We start from the raw sequence: 20,509 nt of genomic DNA on the forward strand, positions 1-20,509 counted from the left end.
AGTTACACGAGCGAGCCGGACGAGAGTCTCACGCCTCCCCGGGCCGGTGTACAAGATGATCTCAACTCGTACATCCTTCTACGTTGGTGCCCTTGGTTTTCGCGGACGTTCGGCGTACTGTCGGACGCGAATCTTAACATGCTTACGATCAAGTTGCTCAGGCTCAACAGCGAAGAAAACCCTATCCTCCTGGAATTACTCACCGCAGCCTCACTTGTCCTCAAGCAGCCCAACATACCGTTCGCCCCAACCTGCCGAGATCCATCTCAAGTAGCCAGGTTCCTATTCAGCAGCTGACTGACAATTCGCTGTACTAGCGCACTTCAATCCGAACCCCGCGTATAGTCACACGTCAGCTATGTCATCCACCAGAGTATACAGACCAATCCGTACGTACGTACACAATCTGAGCGAGCGACGACCTGGCACCACCGAAGTCCCTTACGGGTGTTACAGAAACGAGTCTGCTAAGAACTATCTACCTGGCGGCCTGTTCCACTTTGTCAAAGGTGCGGATTCGTACTTGCCGACGCTACACGGGCTGAGCGCTGATGTCATAAAAACCCTAAAGGAAGTGGCAGTCTGCACCGCATACAGCGCCATTGCGAATAGACCCTTCCTGAACGCCCCACACCTGTACGAAGTGGAGCTGATTAACACAGGACACGAGTCCCTGAAACAGGGCGACCGTTTCACAGTGCAGCTCCCCGACCGAGACGACGTGGCCGCTCAACTGAACGCGGGAGCTGAACTAGATTACGAAAGGTCCGTGAACAATGGCATATGGGGAGGACTACTGGCCACCAGAAGAGTGAATTGTGAGGCCGGCGGAGACCCCGTGGAGGAGGTGATACAGGCTATTAAGTACGATCCCGACTTCGACGTATGTCAACTGATTTCGCCTTACACACCCCAGAGTATACTGTCGATGATGACGCTGGTGGCCAACGGGGGAGATCATCATGAAATCACTAATGCGCTGAGACTGAGCGCCGCCGCGGCCGTCAACAACGACTTCGACGCGGCGACCATCAGCGCCCTCCTGGACGACGCCGGTGTCAAAAGATTTCTGAGGACTGTCGTCAGGCATGCAATGAACATCGTGGAAAGTGTGCAAGGCTTCGCCGGAGGACAAGTCGTACGATCCTGCAATGGTTATAACATCAGCACAATCAAGACCGGTGATAGATTCGCGGCCCACGTCAATATGAGCAGATGGTTTTCATGAGAGGCCTGTGGATGAGATGTGGACATTAGTGACTCTGTTTGGCTACGTGTAGTAAACATTTCCACTGTATCATTGTATTGCCATCTTTGTAGGTTTGGTTGCAATCGTATGTACAGTTGTGTGTAACATAATAAACAATGAGCAAATAAAGAAACTATACAACATCTACGTGTCTTACACACATCTTTATTTTTGGCACAATATAAGAGTACAAACAAAGGGTAACAAGAGGAGCAAAACTGAGATCGGTCCAAATTTTTCTATTTCGATTCGCGCTCAAGCTTCTCACACTGGATCTTCTTAGACCTTTTTATGTCTTTTCGGTTATCATTATTCTGGATATTGTAACGGCGGTAACCAAGGGGTTTCTGTTTGTCATATTTAGTCTGCAGCATCCGAGCCGTGGCATCTTTGTCAACAGACGAGTCGAGTCTGTCTAATGTAACAGAGGAACTTTCAGGTGTGTTGGAGCTACTGACATTCGGGACTGTCACATTTGAGCTGTTCTCATCAGGGGTGTTAGCGGATGTATCGGCAGGGGCGGCGGACGCAGCACTGTCCTCTTCTTTCCTAGGAAGTAGGATGGTCATCCACCATCGATCAGACAAGGGCTCGCTAGTAATCTTGGCAGGATTCGCATCTCCCATGTCAAGCCACCAGCTATCGGTGTGTCGATGTATACACAGGTGTTGACGGTGGCGTTCCTCGGGCTTTTCCTTCAAAACGTTCATCCACCAGCTCTCGTCCTCACGACGATCCATTCCTCACCGAGGTCTCGACTCGTGTCGTTTGTCACTCGAGTAAGGAGCTGGTATGGAAACACAATCTGGTGAACCACAGACCGATGTTCAATAGGACCAGTATACATAGGATTACAGTAATACACTGGTCCAGACGTTTGTCCAGTGAGCCTGATTCACTCTGTCCTCTCGAGCTAACTTCGGGCTCTCTCTCTAGATCCGGACAGACCATGTCCTTTGGCTCATATGGGAGATGAGTGCCCCCGCTTTCCTTAATAAATAAAAAAAAACGTATTCAGCTTAACATCATCTGGGTCGTTCTCATAGCGACCCAGTAGAGCACATAAGCAGGCGTGCCGAAGAACAGGGGCGATGTGTACGAGAAGGGAGCTAGAGCGAGATGCGCCGTGTTGTAGAGGACCAAAAATGCCATGAGAGTGCACCAGAAGACCGACGCAGGGTTATATCGGTCGTGGGGGTTGAATAGTATCTCGTCGCGATGTCCGAAAGCTCGCTTGCTGTAGCGAGCCTCTGCGCTGTCAGAGATGGACAGTCTCTCCTCCCTGTACAGAGCGAGGACCTCGCCTTTGCTGGTGGTCGATAGGGCCGAGTGCTGCAGCTGCCTGGTCCTCTCGAGTAGGGTGTTCAGTTCCAGGCATACGTACGATGTGACGGATTTGACAGCCGCGACCAAGAAGATCACCTTGTACCCGACTAGCCAGACGGAGTTCCTGGGCGTCAGATCCCCCCGCGCCAGGTTGTACGACAGATAGACGATGGAAATGAAGAGAAAGTATAACCGAGTTCCCTGATACGATGACATGAGTTCAAGTGGGTCGAACTTGTCTGACGAAGCCGATCGTGTTAATCCAGATGAACACGAACGTTGTCCATTTTATAACCGGGAACAGAGATGGACCCCGTTTGCCCGAGCATCCGATCCGTGAGCCGACGAGCTCCGTCCCGCCGCAAAATTCATAGTATAGCCAAGTGTAAATGTAGGTGGCTAAGGAGAACATGAACATGATGAGTTTCTGCGAGACGGATACGCCCGACATCGGGTCGACGGCCACGCTGGTGTCACTGCGACTGCTTCTTCTGTCCGAGCTCAGGATGGTTAGAATGGAACCGCCGATCAAGGTGATGCACACCATAAGAGACCACAGGGCTCCCAGCAGACCCCAGGCGAAGATGTTCCACAATCTGATATTGTGCACAAAGAGAGTGGCGAAAACTAGCACGCTCGAGATAACCTTGAGTACGTTGAAAACAAGACCCTTGACACGCTGCACTTGCACACAGGTCCGATTGAGCCAGCACACGGCGGGAGGTAGGTATAGAGGGTGAACGTTTGTAGTCATCATAATCCTGTTCAGAGAGGCGCACAGGATCAAGTCCTGATCGGGTAAACATTTTCTGGGTAACATGTCTCCGTCGATAGAGATAGCCAAAGCGACATACTGTGTGAATGCGGTGTCTTTTATTTTAATGTGTACAAAAAACGAAAGCTCGGCCGCCAGGCTCAGTGAACCAATCTAGCCGAGTCTCCGGTGTTACCGGCCAGCATCGTGCTCTTAAACTTCGACACCGTCTCCTGGCCGATTCTAGTCATCCTGTTGAACACGCTGTGGTTATAATAGCGCCACTCGCAGAAACCGTTGCACCGGAAGGTGTTCCCGGCCTCCGTCCCAATGTGCACGTAGTAGCAGTTTTGGCTGTTTCGCAGGTGGTCGTACAGTTCCTCTTCGTCAGTAACCCAAATGAGACCTAGCGTCGCTCTGGCTTCGTCTCCGAGACCGGTGACATCGTGTCCCAAGGCGGATACGGATTTCGCTATCAGGTACAATTTCACAGCGCGCATTGCGTCCTTACCCGGAACCGTGGTGTTTTCGACTTCGCCCGTGTGGTAGGCCGTACCCGACATCGACGCGATGGAGCCCACTAGCTGCACGGCTTGCTTGACCAGGGACGGCTTGGACACAATGCAGTGTAGCACGAACCACAGATGGTCACTGATAATGGGTACGTTCTTGAGAGCAATCTCTGTCACGTTGGAAAGCACGGCCATACGACGCTGACTAGGAGTCTGATGTACACCCCAGCCGTCGCACTTGATCATATCGTGAAACTGTTGAAGCGATTTGTTCCACTCGGAGACAAACGTGTGGATAGGGATCGCGGGGATGTACAGCTCCTCGGCCCCGACGTAACTGTTTATACACCTCTTGGCTGCCAGAGAGCTCCCCTTGGCGACGTACGTGTTGTACAGGTCCACAATTGTGGCGTATTCCTCAGATTGACTGATGAGAGACATGAGTCTGACACACACATCCCCCACTCGAGGACTGTGTTTGACAGTTGAGGCAATCAGCTGAGAGGGTATTTGCTTGAAGTCGAGATGAGCCAGGGCGAGGTTGTTACACTGTCCGTTATAACCGCTCAACCCCGCTAGCACTAAGTCGTTATCGCTGCAGTTGTCCTTCACCAAGTGTCGAGTCTGAGACACTTGGTCTTGTGCCGCTGTCACGGGTTGCTCGTTGAGCATGAAGCAGATCGACCTAGGCGAGGCCATAGTAAGAGGCGGTGGAGTCTCGGTAATCGCGTGTCAGATTATAGTATATGGTACAAACTTGGAAATACCGCATGTCGTTAGTGGCTTGCTTGCTGGGGGCGTAAAACAGTTGATCACCATCATCCTCATTATAACCCACATTGTAATATTCCCCTTACAACAACTATCACGAATTAAGATAAAGACATTTAGACCAATGTGTGTTTGTAAGAGTTTATTTTGTGCACATGATACATTGACATGCGTATAAAAAACAATTACACAGGGTGTAGAAGAAGTAGACTCCCAGGACCTTCCCTGGTGCGCTCTTGTGAGGGTATATCATAAACACCAAAGCAAGGGTTCTTATTTTTTTTTACTTTTTTGTGACAACTGATGAGATGAAATCCGCCACGGACATCGAAACCTTTGAAGAGCTGGCTCTGCCCGATGGTACCGAGTATCCGGCTTGCTGTTTGTTTGTCACGGCCGTATTGGACTGTTGAGAGTGTCGGTTGTTGTAGGTGGCGGCGGCGGGCTTGGGTTCCGCTGCGTCTTCTGTGTCCATATTGTCCGATTCGCCGCTCTCGTTGCTGGAGCCTTTGTTGCCGCCCTTTGAGATTTGCTTCGAAAGTTCACGTAGTTCGTTCATCAATTTAGAGATATCCCCCGGATCCTGATCATCCTTGGCTTGTTTGCGCACACGCTTGTACGGGGTGTCTTTCGCCAACCTCTGCAACGTATCTGTGTTACACTGGTTAGACAAGGACTCTTGTGACGTCGAGCTGCGCTGCTGTTCTAGTATGACGTCTCTTACGCTGGACTTGATCGAGTCCAGCATCCTCTCCTGATCTTTCAGGGACGCTGCCTGTCTCTCAGACTCCTTCTTGTTATACTCCATTGCTATCTTCCTCCTTTGCTCCTCGGTCAGAGTCTCGTACTGAAACGATCCGTCGCTATGATTTGATACACCTCTTGGGTTGTAGAGACACGCCTGGGTTCCAAAGAACCCTTGTCCATTCTGCTGCTGAGGATTCCACAGATGCTGGGTTTGAGGTTGCATAAAATGTTGAAGTGTGGGGGGTGTCTGCATGAAACTCTGCGGAGCTTGTAGCTGCTGCTGAGGCTGCTGCTGAGGCTGTTGCTGAGGCTGCTGCAAAAGTTTGATCAGAGTATCGATTTGGGTCTGAGTAGTGGCCATTGTATCTTCTATCTGTTCGGGTTTAGTATCTCGTGTAGGGTCTGTTACGCTGGCGTTAGTATCTTCGTCAGTAGGTTTAGTACCAGCGCAGAGTTTAGTTTTCACCCCGGTACGTCTGGTGAAGTCCTTAGCTCCTTGCACCGTGAACAGTGTGTCTGGATCGTCCGGGCATTTCAGTATCTGAGTTAGTACGCTATTCTGAACCTTCATGGCCTGTAATACATCCTTGAGCACTTGCACCTCGGCGGCTTGGTCTAGCACGGCCTTCTTCAAGGATTTCACTGTCTCTATGATACTCTGCCCCTCGGAGCTCTCGTCCGATACATCGGAGTGACTCTCGACCTGCGCATCCGTGACCCCGGAGCTCTCGTTAGGATTGACGCCTGCTTCGAGGACCGAGTCCTTCAGGCTGGAAAACCCCAGCCTAGTCATGGTCTGGGCCAGATCATTAGCTGTCACCAGCGTGCAAAAGCAGCCCGGTCTCATGGGCACGGAGACCAAACTACACTCCTCTGTCACGGGGCCGCTCCTGTTATCACCAACTGTGCCTAGGCTGAAGCCCATGCTCATCTCTGGGTTCACGACGCCCTTGGTGTACTCGGTGTCGTTGCACGCGACGCAGCTGTACAGGAAAGTTTTGTCGACGGACTTGCTGTGGACGTGCCAGTAGCACTTGACTCGACCAATGTCTTTCTTGTCTTTGTGCATGAACACAGCCTTGCCGGGTTGGAACTGACACGCTCCGGAGTACGACATGTCCTCCCCCGTGATAAAATCTTTCCTCGACTCTGGGTACACCTCACCCTGCGCCACTCCGAACACGCTACACATCCCCACTAGGAACTTGTCACTCCCACTTGAAACAATGCCGGACAGCGCTTCTGTGTAATCGTCGTCGTTGGTACCGTAGCACTCTTTGCAGAAGATCGGTACAAATAAAGACTGGTCCGAACGCAGAGCCTCTTCGGGGTACTCTCCTCTGTCGGCGTATTTGACTAGAGTCATGCTGGTAATGTTTAAGACGGCTCTCTTCTTGTCGCTGTTTGACATTTTCACAAATGCACACTGGTCTTTCGTGCAGAACACGGGCCCCACCCTAGACCCCTGGCTCACCAAGGGGGTTACGCCGCTCGAGGACATCGCGACCCTATCCTCTATCCGCTGCAGAGACGAGGACCTCGGGCTATATTACCTACCCTTTAACGCGAACCGGAGTCGGACCCTTCCGCGTTGGCATTGAATATCAGATGGTCTCCCCAGACAAACTCCTTGTCAAACTCTATCAATTTCTGGAGCGCGAGATTAGAGATGTGTGTCACGTTCTCCACTGTGCAATAAGGTGGAGTGCTGGTGAACGGGAAGGTGCGACCGCAGCCGTCTGTTCCTTGGGTGCGTGTGAGCTCAGATATCAGTTCGGATAGCTTCACGAGGTCCGATAACTGGAGCTGGAACATCCCCCGTAAGTACGTTGTCGTGTCGAGTTCGGCAAAGTCGCTCTCGTGAGCCGGTGTAAACAAAGCGTTTTTGCACCATTTACAATGTTCACTGTTTACTATGACAATTAAGTGCTTGGAACTCGTACGGAATACGCAGTGGTTACCCCACTGTAAGCCGCAGCGCGACGTGATAACACCTCCGCACACCGTGAATGTATCGCTCTCGATAAATCCCGCCACCGCCTTCGAAACGTCTCCGCTTTTTACGTCAGCTGACGATGAGTGAAAGCGGTTCTTCTTCGACTTCGTCTTCTTCTCGTTCTTTGTCTTCCTCTCAGCAGCCGAGCTGCTCTTCATCCTCGCGTGAGGTTGCCCGAGCGAGTCTCCCCGAGAGAGGGCCCGGGAATAAGAGGGTAAGGGTGAGAACGGACCCGGACGAAATCAACGAACAGCCTCCCAGTAAGAGCCGAGCCGCTGCTAACGGTCGTCACACTCGGGTTTCGCAGGGAGAGAGGCGAGCAGCCGTTTCTATTAGTAACCCTAACACACCCCGCGACAGGTCTCCCAGCGCGTCAGAGTCGAGAGGCGATCGAGTCCCGGGCTCGCGAGCCACACCGAATCAAGGTTATTCCTCAGCCATGGCCGCGGACGCTATATTCCGCATGTTCCCCGAGCCCGGCGAGCACCAGGATCGCGATGTGGACAAGATCAGCGAGAATGATCAATTCATACAAAAAGAGTACCCGATGCTGTACATGAACCTGAACGCTCACGACCACCCCTCCATAGTCGACGTGCAGTACGAAAATGAGAGCACCAGCTGTCCTTTGTGCGAATTGGACAGGAACACTTTGGACTCCATCAAAGTGCTTAAGCCCCACGAGGTGAAGGATTACCTAGACTCCTGCAACCACAGATTCACAGAGGACCAAGTCAACATTCACCTGGCTCACTCCGTGAGGGATGAAGATGTAATCGGGGTGATACAGAACATGTCCGTGGACCTGATCGGCAAATCGGAGGATTTGCCGATCAGGATTAAAAAAAAAAACCCTACCATAATCCACCTCCTACTCCACACCCATGAGGCTCACACTGGCCCTCTCGCTCTTGTGGCTCCCCTACCCTACAATAACCCTTACGGCTACGCTCCCTACGTTTGGATCGCCGTTGGCAAATGCAGCGCCGAGAACGGCTGGTGTCAGGGCAACAGCCGCAGCGGCTTCGCTTTGAGCGTCAACGACTACAACCGCACGGCCGACATTTGCACCCACTACTGCCCGGGGAAAATCTACGCTTACTGGAGGCCCTTCCGATACTCGCCGGGTCTCACCAAGTATGAGACTGAAAGCTCCGTACTTGGCGCCTACGTGAGGAGGCTGGACAGATCGTCCTGTCTCACGGTGCCCGGAGGGTTCAAGTGTTCGGATCGCGTTGTCGAGAACACCCCGTTGAACAAGATATCGATTTTGCTCCACGCCGGCCCTTCGAACAGAGACTATTACTTCGGCGAGGACCCGATGGTCGACTGCGGACCCGACCCTCAGTGCGCAGCCTTCAAGCTCTTGAGGAGGACGCTACACGCACCCGCTGCGACCAGAAAGTGGCCCGAGACCGAGGATGTCCTCACTATCCGAAACTCCCCTTACGCCTGCGTGCTCTCCTACGTGGGCCTCGGGGACGCAGAGTCCATAAGCACCTGTTACGCACAACTAGGGGACAACTGTTTCGTGTCCGAAGGTAACAGGTTCTGCATAGGCAACTCCGTAGCCCCTCAACTGGGTATAACCAACGCCGATAGTGCCGCATCAGCGCCCATTGCCATATGCGAGGTCTCTAGTGCCGCGAGCATAAAGGACCGGGACCCAGCGTATATACCTACAGAGATCAGAGACTTTCTCATACCGTCCTCCTGCGACGCCACCATCCTCTCTTTGGACCGAGCCGTGTACAGATCGGACTATCTTTCGGTCGCGCTCGCCGTAGACACTTTCTACACGGTGTCCGAAGCCGGCCACGTAATCATGAAGGTCCCGTTCGACGAGTGCCTCATTCCATTCGCCTCCACGAGCCGGGGTTTCACCCGAGCCGTCGACATCGTAGCCAAAACGCTGTCCAAAGTGAAGGTGTCCACGTTCTCGACAGCAATCATGTTGGACGCGGACGACTGGGGCACGACGCAGTGCTCTCACGTAAACTGGCGAGACGCGAATTTCACGCGAGCCGCCGCCAGTCTCGCCTCGGCTCTGCTCAGAGAAGGGGTGTTGAAACTCTTCCTCAGGCTGCCCAGATCCCACAAACTCTTGGGCGACATCGACTTCTCGCAGCTGGACGCGTTTGCGGCTTTCATGACGCCCCAGGGATCGGTTGAAATGAGCAAACCCGGATACTGTCAGAACATGTGGGCGTCCGCGAACGGAGACGAGTCCTCGGAGGGCGTCATGCCGTACCTATTGGCTCTGCTCAGGCAGGGAGTCAAGGCTAACAAGATAATCTTCACGCTGTCTCTCACAGGGGGGCTGAAGATCAGCCCGCTCGAACGTAGAGACTCGCAGCAGGCCGAGATCACTGGCGAGCTCTCCCTGGCCGACATGGAAACCAACACTGTGTTAAAGTGCGAAGAGGACCTCAACACCAAGTGCTTCTTCGGGACCAGTGCCACCGTTTGGGCTAGGGACGTCATGGTCAACATCACCGTAACCTCAACCTCCTTTGAGACGCTCAAGCAGTTTCCCGAACTGGTGGCGGTTGCGTTCGGCATCAACCAGTTTGTCATAACCCCGGTCGATTCGGATTTCAAACGAGGCGTTCGATCCGACACCCCCGCCATACTGGGTATCACGTCAGCTGTGCACAGGCTGAGGGACTGGAAGAGGCAGCAGATAGCGGCCGGTATATCCACTGTGGCGACTCGGTCGCGCGGCAGAAGCTGGCGCTCTGCTTCTGATTTCGGCGACCACAGGGTGATCAAGCTGGACAACGTCGTCATCAACATCCCCGAAAACCGATACAAGGACCCCGCCTCTGGCTCCAAGAACTGTCTAGACCCCCAGTACAACATAGGCTTGAGTAACACGGTGGTGTGTCCCGGACTTGTAGCCGTTCATGGGGCGCTGGGTATATTCAAGGAGCCTCACAAGGAAATGTACAGCACCAGCTACGACAAAATCTACATAGCCGATTTGTACAAGCTCGAGTCGTGCAGCCCGGGTGAACCCAGCAAAAAGGCCACCGTCTCCACTAAGCCACCGCAGATCGCAGTCAATATCAACACCCTCATCCCCACGATGGACCGCAACCATTACATGGTAGGCATCCTGGATTCGGAACAAGTGGTGGAGTACGTGCCTCCCGTGAACAAGGTGTGCACCGCCTACAACACCGGGGAGACCATGCACAATGTGAACGTGGTCTCGATAGACGACGGCTACACGGTTGACAAACCGGTGGTTGAATCAGAGCACGGGGTGATAGTGAAACCGGTTCAAGTGCTGTATTTCGTAACCAAGTTCACTCCGGGCGTAGACTACATCAACCTCAACGTCAGCTGCGTCAATTACGACGTGAGCGCTCTACGACCCTGTCTGATTGCCATATGCGGAGGTGACAACAGTTGCAGGAAGGACTACGGGAGGCTCTGCAACTCCGCGCACGAGATCATCAACGACGCTCGTAGAGCCGGAGAGCTGATGAGGGAAGGCCTCAAGGAGTTGGCTGTACAGGAGAAGAAGGCTATGATGTACGAGCTGCCCGACAATGCGCCCTTCCCCTGGCTGGACAAACCACTTGAGAGAGACCGCCCCACCAGGCGCAAAAGGTTTCTCGGGATAGTGACAGGAGGGGCCGCTTTGGGTCTCGCATGGCATGTATCCAATAGAGTGGACAGCTTGCAGGAGCAAATGGACAACATGAAAAACGAGTTTGTCTCAGTGGGCAGGAGGCTAGTCGAAGTGAGCAACAAGCTCGACAACAACATAGCCATGGTCAACGGCAGGATAAGCGAGCAGGAACGGAAAATACAAAAGAACAACGAGATGGTCAACAACAATTTCGCCATGCTGAGGGACGCCATGATGAGGAACACGGAGGCAGCTTTGCGCGACACCAACGTCAAGTTCTCGGTCATGGCCAGTTATCAAATGTGGTACGCTCAGATGCAGAGCGTCACCCATCAGATGATGCAGGCCGCCATGCACACCAAGTTCATGGCCAGGGGAGTGGAAAATTGTCTGAGGCAGATAGCGTCAAAACGTTCGGGAAGCTGCCCCAGCGGCATGGCGGTCATGCAGAATCACCCCGGTCTGTCGGAGTTCCCCACCGTCGGCGCGGCCCTGTACAAAGACAGAAAGCTTTTCATAGTGCACTCGGTCCCCGGGACTGTAGAGAAGACCCTAGTCAGAGGGATCATACCCATGCCTAAGATTAGCACAGACGGAGTCCCTTGCTGGCCTGACTACAACGTGTGGTTTATAGACGGCAGGTATTACGAACCATCCGACTGTTACGGCGAGTACTGTCACAAGCCCGAGCCTCACGATAGGTACCTCAGGTGCGTCAAGGATCCCAACGAGTGCAAGACGGTATGCGCCCCTTGTCATCGAGGTATTTGCTACCAGGATAGAAAGGTCACTTGGATGGAGGGTTCAGCCGCGGTAGAGATCGAGTCTCCTCCGCTGAAACCTTTCTCGAGACCGCATATATCGGACGGCCCCGTGTCTTTCTCAGATCTATTGAAAGACAGCATTCCGGGAGTGCCCGAAATGGACATACTGCAAGCCATAAACACCAGCGTGCAGCTCATCGATGTGCGAGAGGATCTGGAGAACATCACAAAAAGCCTAGAAGAGTTTGACAAGCAGTACAATGAGATGACTGCCAGCAGGGTCACGTTCGGAGGATGGCTTTCAGGGTTCGCCAGTGATGCGGCGCTATGGACCTCTGTTGCTATACTCATGGCTTGGTGCACCGGGCTCTCAGCTGGGATCGGGTACATGTTTTTCTGTGGAGTAGGAGGAGGAGGAGGAGTACGAGTAGGAGGGAGAGTCATACGCACAAACTATACACAAAAGAGACGGTCTAAAATGTTATAGATAACTGCACCCTTGTAAATGTGTATTATGTCCAAACGTGTGATGTATATAACATTTTATTCCTTTGCGTTTGGATGCTTGAATAAATGTCCTGTGTGACATACGATCTTGTGTGTGTTTGGTTGTGTCTGTATGATATTAAACAGTGATCACGAAAACAAGGTTTGAGAGCATAGCGGGGGCACACGGGTTAGAAACACACTGCTTTTCACATAACTTTTTTATTTCACCACTGCAAATCGTGCAGGCTTACTCTTCATTGACATGTGGTTGGACATTCTATCCCCAGTTAGACAGACCAATCCTTGAGCCTTCGGTGAGGGCCCGTTGTATAAGCAAACCTGAGTCAGATGAATTATTGGTCTGAAAAGTGGGGGTTGTATAAGCAAACCTGTGTCAGATAAACGATTGGTCTGAAGAGTGGCCGGGTGTTGGAAAGGCAAACCTGTGTCAGATAAATGATTGGTCTGAAAAGTGGGGGTTGTATAAGCAAACCTGTGTCAGATAAACGATTGGTCTGAAGAGTGGCCGGGTGTTGGAAAGGCAAACCTGTGTCAGATAAATGATTAGTCTGAAAAGTGGGGGTTGTATAAGCAAACCTGTGTCAGATAAATGATTGGTCTGAAGAGTGGCAAACCTGTGTCAGATAAATGATTAGTCTGAAAAGTGGGGGTTGTATAAGCAAACCTGTGTCAGATAAATGATTGGTCTGAAGAGTGGCCGGGTGTTGGAAAGGCAAACCCGTGTCAGATAAATGATTGGTGTGAAGAGTGGCCGGGTGTTGGAAAGGCAAACCTGTGTCAGATAAATGATTGGTGTGAAGAGTGGCTGGGTGTTGGAAAGGCAAACCCGAGTCAGATAAATGATTGGTGTGAAGAGTGGCTGGGTGTTGGAAAGGCAAACCTGTGTCAGATAAATGATTGGTCTGAAGAGTGGCTGGTTGTTGGAAAGGCAAACCCGAGTCAGATAAATGATTGGTGTGAAGAGTGGCTGGGTGTTGGAAAGGCAAACCCGAGTCAGATAAATGATTGGTCTGAAAAGTGGCCGGGTGTTGGAAAGGCAAACCCCCGTCAGATAAACGGTCATTGTATCCAACCACAGTACATATACTAAAGCCTGGCATGTAAAAGCCCCTTACAGCAGCCACTTGAGCATTACAGCCTGTGAAGCTTTGAGAGGTACATGACTAGCTCCACTCTTACACTGTGAAATACAGTGTACTCAGTTTCCTGTATAGCCCTGCTGATATCAACACAAGAAAGGACTTGACATCGTTTTTATTGGAACAAGTGGCTTTCATTCTGCGATATACACACCATGGAGGACGATCCCCCGAAGTTCATCGTGACAGAATACCCTCCGTGGTACTCGAATTCTGAATACCAAGGTGAGTTATTCAGCTGTGAAAGCACAGAAGGACTGTTTCAAGAAGTGGCCTCCCTGATGGTATACAAGCAACGGGACCTATCTGACAGAGATAAAAGCTTCAAGCCTAAAACCGTATACAAGAATATCAGGAATATGGTAATCGACCAAGCGGAGAGTATACAGCAGAAGCCTTCACGCTCGCTCTTGCTTGCATTGATGGACCTGGTGGACATTCAAGGTGGAAACGAATTGGAATCTATGTCAAGCGTAGACAAGGCCGGTCTCAAACACGTGCTGCTGGCATACGGTAACTACACAAACTTCTATATACCGACTAAAGAGCTGATAAGCCCCAGTGGTAAGAAGGTGATTCCCGTGGTCACACAATATTCTGAAAAGCACAACCTGGTCTACTGCGACAGCACTAGATCCATGATCGGAACCTACACTGTCTTTGTCCCGACAAGCGGGAAACGCAAGGGAAAGGCGTACTTCATACAAGAGGTACTATTTGTGCCGGGACTGGAGAGTCTCAAAGTGCTGAAAGAGGTAACAGGTGACAAGTTTGATTTTTGGGACATGACCCTGGAGGTGCCCACACACTCTACAGCTGTCACTCCTTCCTTCCAACAAATCCTGCCCGCTCAGTTGCTGCGTAACGAGGATAAAACCCTGCCTAACCAGATGATGTGCGCCGATGATAACGCCCTGATCTCTCACATGGAAGATATACATCCCATGTGCTGCGTGGTAGGGCCGGCTTCAGCTGAAATATTGAAGAAAAAGCGTGAATCCAGCGTGGACTGTTTCAACGAAAACCAAGTAAGATGTGATCTGAAGCAGTTCCACTACGACGACGGCTGCGCGCGTACTGTATACTTTAGAAGGAACGGTAAGTGGCTGGATGGCAAGCGGGTGAACCTGGTCCCGGTCGTCGCCTTGAGAGAGGATCAGGCTCGGGCTCCTGAGCTGTACGTGTCTACCACAGTTAGGTTTATGAGGGCCGTCAAGCACTGTTGCGTCAAGGGCAACGGGGAGCTAGTAAGCTGTTGGCAAGCCACGATGAAGGAATTGGAGAGGGATACTTTTATCAGTGGACCCGACATGGATCAGGGGATACACAATCTCGCCTTGATTGCGTTCCTCAAGCGGGTGCATCCGACCAGCTGGTCGAATTATTTACCCAAGCATGTCGAGAGCATGATTATGGACCCTATAATGGTGGAGGTGGTGGAATTGGCCATTAAATTAATGGACAACAAGATCCCCAAGGCGTTCGCGGTGGCCGAGTTGCTCTATTGTCCGATTGAGAAAGTGCAGGAATGTATGAGCTTTTGGGAGAGGTACTCCTCTGACAACAAGATTCACACGGCCGTAAGGAACAAGCGTATTAGTATAGTGCAGGCGAATATGAGACTGGACTGGGCTGCGTTGGCCGAAATCGCCTCCAGTTACGGCCGAAAGAAATATGGTGAGGAAAACGTCGAAATGACTTCAAGGTGGGATGACTCGTTCAAACATCTGACCTTGGAGAACGCAGCCAAAGCACCCAAGATCTGGCACGCCCTGGCGAAAAATGATATGCCCAAGATAAAGGACAAAGATGAGAAGGACAAGGAGATGACACAGCTGCATGCTAACGCCAAGGTGCTCTTTATAAAACTCCGCACGCATTACAATAAACTGAAGAAGGGGCTGAAGGTGCGAGGCGAGTGTGACGATCCGCAGAGCGGAGAGGCGTCCTCACGCTCTACTGAAGCCGAAGACGCCAATGTGTCTTCCACCAGTCAAGCTGAGGACGAGGAGCACAGCGAAGACGAGCCTATCGCTGGCGTCGGTGAGAAAGATGACAGTCTGTATTCTATCGTTACACCGGAATCAGTTCCGATCTTGCCGTGGATCAAGAACATGTCGACTCTGTTGATGAGCGAACCCTGGCTGAACAACGAGTCTCTCAGGAGAGAAGCTGTTTGTACTCTCCTTGGATTAGACACTAGTCTGCTGGATACAAGACACAAAGACATTCTCCTCGATTGGATCGTTAACAACCGATCCACTGTTGATATACTCAAGCGTTACGGCTTGCAGGACAGGCTCAGTAAAGCGCTGGCGGATTGTTTAGCATCTACATCCAGCGACGAATGGAGCCGCAAGATATTATCGTCTTTCCGGGGTACTCCGGATCAGGTGAGTCTAGGGGATTATTCGGATCGGTCTATGGTTAAATCGTCCAAGTTTCAAAACAAGAAGAGGGCTCTGCATACCAAGCACCCTGCTACCAAACGAGTTGGCAAATGTGCTAAGAAAGAAGCACGTTTTGACCCCAAACCGGCAAAGCGATTTTGTTCGACTTCTTCGGCTTCTAAATCCAACAAGAAGACTTCAGCTTCTAAGCCGTCCGGATCCAAGAGCGCCAACAAGGGCCGTGATTCGCAAGTACACGGCCCGCGCTGCAGGTATAGTGAAGACGAGGACGATTGGCTGTTCAAGGTGGATGAAGTGTACTGTGACGAGGACGAGGACGAGGATGAGCACGACGACGACAAGGACGAGTATGAGATACCAGGCGATGATTTGGAGGCTACAAAGGACTACGATGAAGCCGAGAGTCTTGATGAATACGATTACAGTGACAACTTTCTGGTGCATGACCTACCCTCCGATGAGGAGGAATTCTGCGAGCAGGTTAAAAGGAAGGCAGAAAAGGCCAAATGTAAGACAAAGAATGTTAAGGCGGGGCGCAAGTGTAAGCTCCTGTTGAGTTCAGAGTCCGAAAATGACTCCCCCGAGCCTGCCTGTAGTGTTATGATGGAGGAAAGGGGGAGATTTAAACGCACACCGCAATCTGACTCTGAGGAGGAACACATCAAGCTGGATGTGAAGCGCATCAAACGTACAAAGGGCAACTATCACTCTGAGGAGAGTGAAAAGAAGCGCAGCAGGAGTGTCAAGGCGGTTAAAAATAACCCTACTCAGCGCTTTGACAGAGAAGCTAAAACTTGTACTAACAGGAAACACAATAGGAAGTATGATAAGAAGTGTGAAAAGGTCAAGCTTGTTAAGGACAAACAGACCCACAAGCAGGACTCCTCTCTGTACAAAAGGAAGCTGTCCAGTTCGGAATCTGATGACGATGACTACGAGGGAGGGGTTAAACTGAGGGAAAGTACAAAGGAGATCAACACTTTGAAGATACACCAGACACGCTGTCCTGTGAGCGACACTGACTCAGTGAGCGTGAGTGACCCCGAGCAGGAGGATATAAGACCACACAGTAGGAGCTCGACTCAGAAGGGCGGGTCTGTCAATACGCCCAGACAGACATGTGAAAAGACAGAAGCGTCTGAGAGGTCCATAGAACAAGAGGCTGTCGAAAGACGAGAACACAGCAACCGTGCCAGCCCTAAATCGTCACATCGGAGTCCTGTTTTTCCAGAGTCCAAGGAGCTGAAGTTAAGTGGAGAGGCTGCAGAAACAGTGAATTCTATCGCTCACGCTGTGTGGCGTACTGACACTCTTGAACAAGAGTCATCCGATTACAACGAGGGAGAGTGGGCCCGTGAAGAGTCTCGGCTAGATAGAGAGGCGGACGCGAACCGAGCTGCCGACCCCATCGCAGCTCCAGGCTCGTGCAAGGAGGACGATTCTGATGTCGAATTGGACGATATTTCACATAGACTAACCAACAGACCCGAAAGGGCAGGTTGTAGCGACCTTGAAACGGGCTCTGAGGAAGAGGACTCCGAGGAAGACTATCTTGTTTCTATGTGAGATTGGTTATCATGTCTTCCCGTGTGGTGAAAATGAAAAAACCTCGCCCCGGCCCCCAAAGTGCTTTTATGATACAATATTTAGAGGGGCTGGCAAACGGCGTGTGTATCTCCCAGTTAGAAGGACCTCGGTCCTCTGTAGTACTGTCAGATAGGTATTCTAAACCAGATTCTAAAGCAGAAGAACCAAAGGCTCTTAATACTCTGGATTGTTATTTTGATAGGAAGTGATAGCTGAATATAAAACCTGTAACCCCCCCACATAAAAAGCGCTTCTAGGATAGACATTTAGAGGGGCTGGTGTGTCTAACGGTGTGTGTATCACCCAGTTAGAAGGACCTCGGTCCTCTGTAGTACTACCTTAGACCTGTGTGATAATATTGTGCATGTATGTTACTTGGCATCGTCCTTATATGCGATAATAAAATGAAGATAAAGACCAGTGTATGTATCACGAGATCTTTATTTATTCCACATAGACACAAGAAATGAAACCTGTGATATTTAGAGGGGCTGGTGTGTCTAACGGTGTGTGTATCACCCAGTTAGAAGGACCTCGGTCCTCTGTAGTACTACCTTAGACCTGTGTGCTAATATTGTGCATGTATGTTACTTGGCATCGTCCTTATATGCGATAATAAAATGAAGATAAAGACCAGTGTATGTATCACGAGATCTTTATTTATTCCACATAGACACAAGAAATGAAACCTGTGATATTTAGAGGGGCTGGCTAACGGCGTGTGTATCACCCAGTTAGAAGGACCTCGGTCCTCTGTAGTATTACCTTAGACCTGTGTGATACTATTGTGCATGTATGTTACTTGGCATCGTCCTTATATGCGATAATAAAATGAAGATAAAGACCAGTGTATGTATCACGAGATCTTTATTTATTCCACAGACACAAGAAATGAAACCCATGAAGTTGGTTACACAGACTGCACAGGTACACACAAATTCTAGTATCATATACACATGGGCTATCTTGCCACAATAGGTTTAATTGGAGCTGTCTCTCCTGCGGTACATGAGCATGTAAGCTACTCCATCGTAAAAGTTAGATCCTGCTTCGTAGGTTGACTTCACAGTGTCCCACGAGCACAACCGAACTTGAGTGTCGTCCGCAAGATACCAAGTGTCATCTCCCCGCACATAAGCACTGTAATGTCCACTGTAGTGACTACCACAGTGGGCTATGACGGCGTACAACTCGTATAGAGCGTCAGCGGCCGCTTCGGGTTCTTTCATGATGTATTTCAGATCCAGAGTCTCGGGGAAAGCGAGGCGCTTGTCTATCTTGACTAAACTAACGGTATCTCTGCCAACGTTTTTAACGCGTGCGATCCACATACATACAACGGGGGGCAATGACAAAACCTTGCTTGTGATTTCGATCTGGGTTCTAGTGTGACAATGTGCACAATGGTAGTCACACATTGTCAGCGTGTTGTCAGAGTACTGTTTGATGTATTCCTGCAGCTCGGCAGGAAGATTATCTTCGATAAACACGGGGATTGTGTTCAACTTATCGAGTGTAGACTTGACTACGTTGCAACGGAGACAGCGTATACGTTTCTCCATCTTGATGTCCCACAATTGTCCAACCTTTTCAGCAGGCCCGTCGTCATCTGTTAGAGCGTTGAGGATGCACTTGAAGACGAGGTCTGAGTCCTCCTGAACCTCGAAAGACAATCCACTGTATGCGCTCATGGAGTCTATGAGAAAGCTCGGGTCGCATGATCCGTGGTTGTTTTTGTCCATCTCGCAAATGAGACCCTTGAGCATCGCAGCCACCGTGTTCTTTTTAGGAGCCCGGTATTCTTGTTCGTCGATGTCCCGAATGAGACCCCGTAGCTCGCGGGTGCCGTACAGGCACTGCACCACGCTGTTGATACTACAATGGGTCCCGTAATTGATCAAGCCTCGCATGGTTGAAGGCGGACAAAGATCTCAGCACAAGCAGCAGAGTCAGTAAAGTGTATACATGTCCTAAGGACCGTTAGACTGCGTAAATCCGTAAGTGTAGTATTTAGTAGTCTGTCATGCTGAACGTTGTCGTACTCTGGAACAGCTCTCTGAGAGATCTCGCAGATCCCAGTTTGGTCAGCAGAACCACGAGGATCGTCATCCTGTAATACTCGACAGTTAACTCGTGTAGAGGCCCAGCTCTTTTAAACTTTGTGACCATTATGACAGGGGCCCACTTGGACTCGGTCTGCGAAACGGCGTCGTGTGTGAAACAGTCACTGTCGGTCTGTAACATCGACCGGTCCAGTTGCTCTATGCTGGAAATCCCAGAGAGTGCGGAGTCGCAGAGAGTCACCTTCATCAAACCCCGCGTGCAATCCAGTGCTGTCACCTCGACCCTGGAGGATCCAAACATCTTGGCTCTCATCCTGAGCACTATGCTCCTAGCCAGTGTATTCAACTTCGTATCACCCATGTCCTGTGCAGCCTGGTTGCCTCTGAAAGGCTTGGGGTCTCCGTACACCAGCGTTTTGGCACAGCTTCTCTCGCGCGGTTCTTCCTCCTCACCCAATTGTGTCAGCCAGTTAGGTATGTCGGACGAATAATCCCTGAATGTGAAAAAGTTCCCGTCTAGGGTCAACAGAGATGGGGTTGTCCGTTCGCTCTGATCAAAGTGTCTCAGCCACTCGATGGTCTTGGTCAGCACGAACGATGCCGACACGCCGGCGCTCAGCGTCTGAAGCCATTTGCACAGATTGGAATTGGGCAAGTGTCTTCCCACAATAGTAGTACAGAGACTACCCAGTTGATCGGTCGCTGAACATTGAGGACTGGGGCTTGTTGAAGTTCCTACTGAGATAAGCAACAATGTCGATCATCACGGCTCCTTTGCCGATCAGTACATCCTTCCATTCGGTCATGTACGTGGGTAACAGCTTCACGTCTAAGGCGGCCTTGAGTGTAAGAAAGACTTGCAACAGGAAGACATATACCGAATTACGAGAGTCCAACGCGTTCCAGTACAACACCTGCTCTGACTCTTCGAAGAACTGGGCGTACTGGAAGATGAACATACCGTTGCGCTTAGAGCACTTACACAATCCATCACGGGGGCCTGCGAATATAAGAGGGTACATTAGGGTCATGCCTTGCGA

General features: G+C 51.0%; 1 protein-coding gene across 1 annotated transcript; it reads right to left on the minus strand.

Annotated features, from left to right (window-relative positions):
- Positions 1–18,386: 18,386 nt before the first annotated feature.
- On the minus strand, positions 18,387–19,316 carry LOC144538225 (ubl carboxyl-terminal hydrolase 18-like). The gene has a single exon (XM_078282320.1). The coding sequence runs from the start codon at positions 19,314–19,316 to the stop codon at positions 18,387–18,389; it is 930 nt and encodes a 309-aa protein (XP_078138446.1).
- Between the last annotated feature and the right edge of the window lie 1,193 nt (positions 19,317–20,509).

The sequence above is a fragment of the Centroberyx gerrardi genome, unplaced genomic scaffold (assembly GCF_048128805.1).
Source record: "Centroberyx gerrardi isolate f3 unplaced genomic scaffold, fCenGer3.hap1.cur.20231027 Scaffold_72, whole genome shotgun sequence".
NCBI classification, from domain to species: Eukaryota; Metazoa; Chordata; class Actinopteri; order Beryciformes; family Berycidae; genus Centroberyx; species Centroberyx gerrardi.

What these genes read in the sequence shown, in the direction of transcription:
- LOC144538225 (XM_078282320.1), bottom strand. Translation starts at nt 19,316, where the DNA reads ATGCGAGGCTTGATCAATTACGGGACCCATTGTAGTATCAACAGCGTG.